At 45.3% G+C, this 8,782-nt stretch overlaps 1 protein-coding gene across 3 annotated transcripts in view; it reads left to right on the top strand.

Moving 5' to 3' along the window:
• ATF6 (activating transcription factor 6) overlaps positions 1–8,782 on the top strand; it is a 75,207-nt gene that overhangs the window by 51,339 nt on the left and 15,086 nt on the right. For 2 of the 3 annotated variants that reach the window (XM_015615729.3, XM_015615728.3), the window contains exon 15: positions 6,028–6,112. In XM_015615729.3, the coding sequence (XP_015471215.1) occupies positions 6,028–6,112 (85 nt within the window). Of the gene's footprint in view, positions 1–6,027; positions 6,113–7,823; positions 8,716–8,782 lie in introns of those variants that run through there. The other variant, XM_033511469.1, reaches the window with a different exon arrangement.

The raw sequence follows: 8,782 nt of genomic DNA, 5'->3' as shown, positions 1-8,782 counted from the left end.
AGGCAGAGCTCTGGGAGCTGAGCCCTGCTCGTGGCAGGCAGCAGTGCTGGAGGGAGGGAGAACCCCTGGAAGGAAGCTCATTTCAGGGTGAATTTCCCGTTCCTCTGAGGGCTCTGGGGTTCTCACAGGGCTCTCTGGCTCACACTGAGGTGCTTTCCAGGCAGCAGGGTTTGGAGTCCAGGCCATATCACATCTGGCAGTAGCACAATTTACAGTAAAAGGCACTAAAGACTTCTTCATTAAAAGGTGTCTCATGTGGGAACTAAACTGGATAGCAGCTCCTTCTTCTCAGGGACAGTGACTAGAAGCTGTTCCAAAGTGCAGTTAGGCTTTATTTATGAAAATTTGTCTGGGAATGGCAGAAAGGTGTAATCTTACACTAGAGGAGGACATTCATTGACTGTGGGATGGAGCTATTTCTGGTAAAACACTTAAATAAAAATGACATCTCATCACTTCATTCCCTCACTGCAAAGTGTAAAGTACAGGCTGTAAAAACCACCTGTGCACAGAAACACTGGGATTGAAACAGCACTGGGGTAAAAAGGAGCAATTCTGGCAAAAATGAAAGCAGAAAAAGACCCCTCTATTCCCACTGCTTTTTGAAGCTTTCTTGTTCTGGGACAATCTTCTTCCCACCCCTCAAAATGGGCTTAAAACCTAGAAAAGTAATTAGGTGCTGTGATTAGGGGTTCAGTTCTCAATTACAAACTCTTGCAGTGTGCTGCAAACTCAAGTTGTGTTAGTGTGTGCTGGCTAACATAAGGTTAGCATAGGTAGAACTGGTACAATTTCTAATTAAATTAAATTAAATTAAATGATGTTGTTAAAGTGGTAAAGTGCTCTGAGGGTGGGCTGCTGGTACCTTGTGAAATTCTGTTGTGGATTTTCTGTGGCTTCCTTGCAGTCATTATCCCATTTTTCACCTGCCCCCATACTCCTCATTCCCTGTAAGGATCCATGAGGAGGTGAGTAAATCTCCTTGGATTTCTAAGGTCTACCTTGGAAAAAAACCTCAGAAACCAACCACAGAAAAATCTCAAGACATGAGTTTAGAAACAAGTCAGCTTTCCTAAGTTCCTGGTGTGATGAGCAAGAGCAGTGGCAATGAGTCACAGTTTGTGTAGAGGTTAAAACTGCTTTCCTCTCTCTTTTTCCTCTCTCAAGCCCATCCCTGTGCTTTTCAGATATAAGGGTCAGAAATGTTTCCAGAGCTGCCCTCCCCTCTGTGTTTCTGCCCTGTTGAACATGCTCTGGTGGCCAAGGCAGTGCTCAGGAAGCATTTCCTGATGGACCAGTGCTGCATCCAGTGTGCTGGAACCTCAGGGCACCGTGTGGTTGCCATCCCCCAAATGAATCAATAATGAAATGATGCAGCCATTTCCTCTACAGATATTTAAACTTTCATACACATCCCTTTTGAACTGGCTGAGGAAACCAGAATTCCCATTTTCACCCTGATCTGTGCTCTGTGCTCTGCAGTGTTGGGAGCTGCTGGGGTAGAAGAGCATCATTCCCCTGGCTCTGAGTGCACTGGTGAGTTCTGTGCCCTGGGAACAGCCTCCTTTTGTGCTCAGAGAGCTGCTGAAACCCAGCCCTGGATTCCCAAAAATGAAGTTCTCAGGTACCATTTCCTGGCCAGGAGTTGTGTGCCAAAGGCTGGGATGCTGCTCAGAACCTCTGTGAGAGAGCAGGACAGACACATCACATCTCTGGCAACAGCAAAAAGCCTGAAACAATGATCCTGAAGTTTTTTAAAAGTGTGAAATCTGTGGTTTGTGGGGAGAAAAGCTGGCTCAGGGGCTCTGTCAGCCCAGGGGTTTAAGAAGTGTAGCTCCTTGGAGTGTGTGTAGTCTGAATCAGTCTCTGAAGTGACATGCAGTATTTTGGGCCTGGGAGAGCACATTTTTATTGCACATTCTCTGTATTGTCAAAAGCATACCTGTGAAGAAGGTCCAGTGTCGTGTCAGACTTGGAACCCCTGAAGATGTTCATTAAAAATGGGGCAGAAAGTGCATGGATTTGATGCACAATTTTTGTATGATCAAAAAACCACTTGTTCTCCATCTGCTTCATCTTGAGATCACTCTCTAGGTGTGGCCAGGCAGTGCACAGGTGAGGGTTTAAGGTGTCTGGAGGTGGTGGACACTGGCAGAAGTTGTGGCATTAAAGAGAAGTGTCCCCTCCCTGGGACGTGGGGAGCTCCTCAGCCCGGCTCGGCTGGAACGCGGGCCTGGAACACAGCGGGGAGATTCAGGCTGGAGGAGGTTGAGGCACACAATTCCCTGGGAGACTTCTTAGTCATAAACAGAGATGAAAAAATGCCCAGCCACAATGTTTGTTTGCTGTCAGAAGCCTTGGGAAGCCGCTGGAGCGAGTGCCTGGCTCCTGTTGCCCCCTCTGCTCAGGCAGTTTTCATTTGTTGGTTGCAATGTTCTAGCACAGAGCTGGTCTCCAAGGCAATGCTAGAGATCAAATCTCCTCATCAAGGCAAATTACCAGACAGGCACATTAAAGTTTTCCTGTGGTATTTTAATCCAGTCTCCTCGGAGCTTTTATTGCTGTGAAACAACAAATGTCACTTGTTTTCGCGGAAGGTTGTCCTGGGTTTGTCGGGGATGGATCTCTTGAGGAGGAGCAGGGATGGTGGGACAGAGTCTCTGTGGGCTGGGGGCCGTGTTCCTGGAGCCCTGGCTCCCACATGGATCACATCTGTGCCTCTGGGAAGGGTCAGGGGCTCAGCCCACCCTGCTCCCACGGCCAGATGTGCTGATGTGCCCAACAAAGCACATCTCAATCAAGTGTCCTTAATTAAGACCTCGGAAAAGCCTTTTGAAAAACGCTTATCCATACCTAAGCACAACAACTAGGAAGGTAAGAAAAATGTGGGGGAATTGATTTGACAGATAGGAGCCCCTGGGACAGGAGGGAAGACAGGTCCTGCTGGGAGTGCAGGGCTGGAAATGAGTTCCTTTGTGTCCTGGGGCTCCCTGCAGCACCTGCACCTCTCTCTGCCCCAAACATCCCCTCCAATATTGTCCTCCAGGGCAGGCACACTGCCAGGATAAACTCCTGGTTTGTGTCCCTGGGTGAGGCAGGCATGGAGGACGTGCTCCCTGGGGCTGGGGGGATGTGCATTCCCACAGCCAAAACGAGCAGTATTGCCAGTTCTGTTATTTAAAAGCCAAGAAGTGATGATAGTTTAACAAAATGAAATCAAAAAGACCCATGCCCAGCATTTTTTTTTCTCTGTTTATTGAAACCTCGTGGTATGCAATGATGTTTTGTTTATGTCCTTAAAACAATGAGAATTAAAACCAGTTTTTTAATGAAAAAATGAAAATGAAAGCTAAAATGTCTCCAATATTCTCATGCATCTAGCTAGGAAGGACTTTGAGTACCAAACCACATGTCATGAGGCTGAGGCTGAAGCTGCAGGAAAAGCAGGACTTTTGGAATATTCTAGCACAGTGGAACAGGATTTCCATTGCCATTTGGCTGTAGGGTTAGAGATGTGTGAGGCTCTAAAGCTTTGTCCCTGCTAGAGCCCTGATAATGCTGATCTGATAGGCAAGAAACCTCAGAATCCTTCTTGCAGTTGCATGTGTTGTTGGGAGTTATTAAATTAAGGTAACGTGTTGGTGGCTGGAATTTTAGTATCTGTGTCTATATTTATCTGTCTGTGTCATCTGGCCTCAGCATCACAGAGCTGCAGAGAGGATCAAAAGCAAGATGAGAGTGCTGAAGCAAGGCTCTCATCTGGAATATTCTTTGCAGGCTGATATTTTTCCAGTCATTCTGCCAGCAGTCTCAGGTCTGCTCTGTCTGTTTAAACTGTCATCTCAGCTCCTGCTGCAAGCCAAAGCCATCTGTTGTTGGGTAATAGTTCTGATTTATTCTGCCTCTGCTTGACACTCCTCAGCCAGATGCTGACTTGCAAAATTTGCTTTTATTCGCTTTCATTTTTATACCATGTGTTAATATCACAAGCAGTGTTTTAATTTAGGTGTTTTTTTGTCTACTGTTTAAAATGAGGGGTGAGTGATAGTGTCAGCCACCTCTGGGATGCAATTCAGCATCCTTCAGAAAGGCACAGGGCATTTTAGAAACACATTCAAACAGTGCTGCTGAATGTCCAGCATCTTCCAAATCACTAATCTGTGCACTCATTCTGTGTTAATTACAATTCATTATGTATTGCTTTCAAATAAAAGGTGTGGGCTGCTTGAAGGCTTTTGGGCTTGAGAATGTTGTGGGTGGCTAAGTGTGGTCAGAACATCTGATATCCTACAGCACAGCCTCTGCCTTCAGTGAATATGGGGAACTTGGCAAGTTTGCACTGACTGCCACAGTGCACATGGAAGGTCAAGGTGATTGAGAGATGGATAAACCTCACCAATTCCAGATCTACAAAATGTCTCTTTGTAGGTGGCAGCTTCCAGACATTGTGTGCATCTTGTACATCAGCTCCTGCTGGAGTCTGGCTTTAGAGCTTTTTGTTTGTTTGTTTTCTCCAGAGCTGGTGTTGAATCACTGGGAGGTTGTGCAGCACCTCCAAAGCACCTTTGAATGCAACTGTGAAGTAGCTTTTAATACAATTTATCCATTCAGTAAATAGAGGTGCCATTGTCAGGCAGCAGAATTACTGCAGACAGGTTAGCAAAAAGCAGCTGCTACTTGTTAAAGGCTCTCAGGTGGTGATGTGAGCAGTACCTGTGGTTTGGTGGGTAATGATGGAATTGCAGAAACATTGAAAAAGGAAAAAAAAATCAAACAGTACCAGCATTTTTTAAGCTCTGCTAAAAATAGTCATCAAAGCATGGCAAGGGCATTGTTACAGAAGGTAATTTAATGGACATCTTATCTTGGGGCTGTTCCTTTGGGAATGCTGGGTTTCAAGAACAGTTTTTATGTAAGGTTCATTGTCTCAGTGAATGCTGCCTTAATCTTAAGTGGTTCAAAAGTGAAATGGGAATTACATATGTGATCTGAGAATTATACCAGAGTGGTTTTATAATTTCAGTACCCAGATGGTTTTTGCAGACATTTATTTAAGTGATGTTTTCTTCTCATGGTCAGTCATTTGGTGTTTTGGGGGAAAAAATTTTCATGGGAAAAAAAAAGAGAAAGAAAGTGATATTTCTGCAATGTATCTCCAGAATATCTTGATATATTTATCACCTAACTTTGTGTGTAACTCAGTTCCCCAAATATTACATATAACACTGTAGTGTTTGTATTTTAAAATGGCAAAATTACAGTTTCCCTGACATAAATAAATTAATGCATCCTGAAGGAAGTCTAATTCAGTTTGCCAAAAAGATAACCTTGCCCAGAAGTATGAGATGTTTGTATGGGAAAGCATGAAAGGAGAGCATCAAAGTGGCCTAATAATATGGGAGATGCCTGGACCAGAGCTTTTAAGTTGTGTTGATAGGGGAGGAACCATTTTTTTTCCTGGCTGCAAGAAGAGCAGCAGAACCCTGAGGAAAGGCTGGTTTCTCCTGCAGGCCAGGGCTGTGTCCTGAGCATTTGCAGCTTCCTCTGGCAGAGGCAGGGCAGGCACCCTGGGCACTGCAGGGCTGGTGTTTCACCCCCAGCCCAGCTCTGAGCACCACAGCCTGCTGCACAGGGACAGCAGCATCACTCACATCTAAACAGCTGCACAAGTAAAGGCTCCCATTCAGCAAGGTCCTTCAAACCACATGTTTAAATATCACTGAAGTCAAGTGAAATTGCTTTAATCATATACATAAGCACTCTGATGAATGAGGGCTTAATAGTAGTTTCCATCTCTTTCCACATGATCAAGGCTTTTTCATATTCTGCTGCATGCAATAGGAATTTCTTCTTGGTTACACAGCATGAGCAATTGCTGTGACTTTTGGAAGACTCCCTCAACAATGTGAATTTTCTGAGCTGTTGTAAACAGTGCAGTGTGGAATGCCAGTAAGAGAGGATGGAAAGGCATTTCCCAGCTCTGTACTTTGAGAGCAGATCTAACACATCTTCTCTGCTGTTTTCCAGGACCACCTGTTACTCCCAGCCACCACACATAACAAGACCAGGAGACCAAAGATGTCTATAGTGCTGCCAGCTGTAAACATCAATGGTGAGTGCAAAGGGAGAAAGGGAACGAGAACAGTTTCAAAGAGATGTGCCTGACTCGTGCATGAAGAGCAAACTGGGGCCAAATGTCTGTCATTGGAGCTTTGCAAAAGAAGTCAAGCTGATCATGAGGGGGGTTTGGCTGCCAGGGTCCCTCTTGGGGCTGGAGTTCCAGCAAATGCCCTGTGCTTGGTCACCCAGACCGTGAGGATGGGGACCGTGGCCAGGAGCAGTCTGGCTCCTTCAGGGACAGGGAGGGAGCCATCCAGGGCTGGGGGTTTGTTCATTAAGGGTTACATGGATGGGATTTACCTTCTCTAACTTGGTGGCTCACAGGCCCATGGAGACTGTCCTGCTCTCCTCGTTTGGGTTCCTCCCACGCCTGCTTAGCAGGGCAAATTCCTTGGCCTTGCTGGTTTGTTAGGATGCTGCCTGCCTTCCTGGCCCTCCTCAGCAGTTTACCACGCTGTTACACAGCCCTCAGTGTGAGTGGGACCTCTCAGCACTAATAACACTAATAACCATCACCTTGCTGTGCTGCAGGACAGCAGAGAAAGCAGCTTTGCACTGGGGCAGATTTCTGCTTTATTAGTGCACAGAAATGTTCTGGGTCAGCGTTTCAGTCCCACCTGAGAGACAGGACATGACCTGCACAAACCTGTCATGAATTCAGATGGTGAGGAATTGCCAAGCTGGGACGTGTCAGGGACACAGGGTCACTGCCACACTCCCCAGATGCATTGAGAACCCTGCAGCAGTGTGAACTCTGTGCACATAATGCTTTTTTAAAACATCTGTGTTTTACTGTACATGTGAATCATAAACCCAAGTGTTATTGTTAAATCCCAGCATGCCCAAAACATTATCTGCTGATGTGAATTTCCATAAACTAAGAAAAAAAGAATCAGTTCAGGCTTTTGGCATTTTGATAATTGCACTTTCCCATGCAGTTCAGCCCAGTGTGATAATCTGTACAGCTGTCCTAGGGGAATTTTTATTACAAGTATCAGAATTATTTTTGGCATTTATCTGCCTGAAACTCCCTTTTTATGTCTATTACAAAAATCCTTTTCTGGCTGACCTAAATTATCACATACAAGTGGGCACTTTATCACTGAAGTACAAACACTATTTCTAAATTGCAAATTATTTCTTCTTGACATTTTACTGAGTCCTGTTTTTACTTGCAATAACTTCATTTGTTGGAGTAAATATAACTTGGAAAATATGCATCAGAATCCAGTGACAAATCTCATCCATAAATAATGAAACATTGTGAAATTATATTTTCATCAGTTCTTTGGGATTTTTCTTTGGAACATCAGCATAATCCAGGAAAAAAGAAATGTCCAGGGATTTGGGCAGAGATGTGGAAACAGATGAGACACAAGAATAGCATTAAGTAAACAAGAGCATCAAAGACAGATTCCTGTGGGACACCCAGCAGGTGTTGGGGAGAAGTTACAAGACACACAAGAGCCAAGGTGACCTGGCTTGCTTCCTAACCTGACTCTTGGTAACCTGCAGGAAAAGATTCCCTAAAACGTTCTGCCTGGAGGAAACCCATTTCTGTCCTTTGGGAACATTGCTTCTCACCCTCTTCTGCCTCTGTGGGGGCTGGAGAGATCTGCACAAGCAGCTGGGAGTTAGCAGAGCTTTCCCCCCAGCTGCCTGCTCCTCTTTTAAACCCACCTTAATTCTTTGTGCACCTGCAGGGAGTTGGCTGCTGGAAAAGGACCAGTCTCCTTTGGAGAAATCAGCAAAACTTTCAGTGAAAGAACTTCTCTTTCCTCGTGCCTCAGCCAGATCTCTGTGCAAGGAGGGAAATCTTTTCTAGAATCTTTGATATAATCTCTTCCTTTTCACTGCCACAGCCCTGGCAGAGGAGATGACAGGAATGCAAGTGAAGGGGTCTTTGTTGTGAAGTTTGTTCAGAACTTCATCACTTGCTTCTGTGAGCTCTGTGTGGTGGTTCCTGACACTGAGCTGGCAGTGTTCACCAGGGAACAAAGCAGAGTCAAGGTTACAGCCTCAAGGGTTTTTCTGGGAGGAAGGTGGCAGTCCCTGTGCTGTGAGGTAGTGGCAAATGCCAGCAGTCTTGTCATTGATGTGCAGGTGCACATGTTGCAGTCAATAAAATGGAAGTTGAAAAGAAGATGTACAAGGTTACAGCAGTGTGTTATTAATTTTCCAGATAAAACTTTGCTTTCAAGCATTCAGCTGCTCTATTCTGGAAATGAGTAAAAACAGCCATTATTTTGTAACATTGTGCCATGTGCTCCTTCTCAGGGTCAGCCTTGTCCCTCAGAGGGCACTGGGATAGAGCCAGATCCTCACTGTGCAGGTGCACAGAAATATATTTGCCTATTTAAGTATGTTTAATATGGTAACCTATGTTAAATACGTTTAATTTTTTTAAGTATAGGAACTTGTTATACATTGGTACATGTTAATCCTCCACCTCTTAGTCCCTTTTCCTTCTTCCCCCCTGGTCATAGCCCCTTTCCAAGCTGGCTGGGCCATCCCCCAGCTGACAGTCAATGTTTGCTGGCAGCTCTTCCCTTTCTGCCTCCCCAGCTGCTCTGGCAGCCCTCTGTCCTTGTGTCACATCCCTGCAGTCCCTGGCACAGCTCTGTCCTTGTCCCTGCAGTCCCTGCACAGCTCTGTCCTTGTG

This window comes from Parus major, unplaced genomic scaffold (genome assembly GCF_001522545.3).
Source record: "Parus major isolate Abel unplaced genomic scaffold, Parus_major1.1 Scaffold246, whole genome shotgun sequence".
Taxonomy (NCBI): domain Eukaryota; kingdom Metazoa; phylum Chordata; class Aves; order Passeriformes; family Paridae; genus Parus; species Parus major.
Note: the sequence above shows the minus strand (reverse complement) of the source record. Positions and strands in the feature narration are given on the sequence as shown.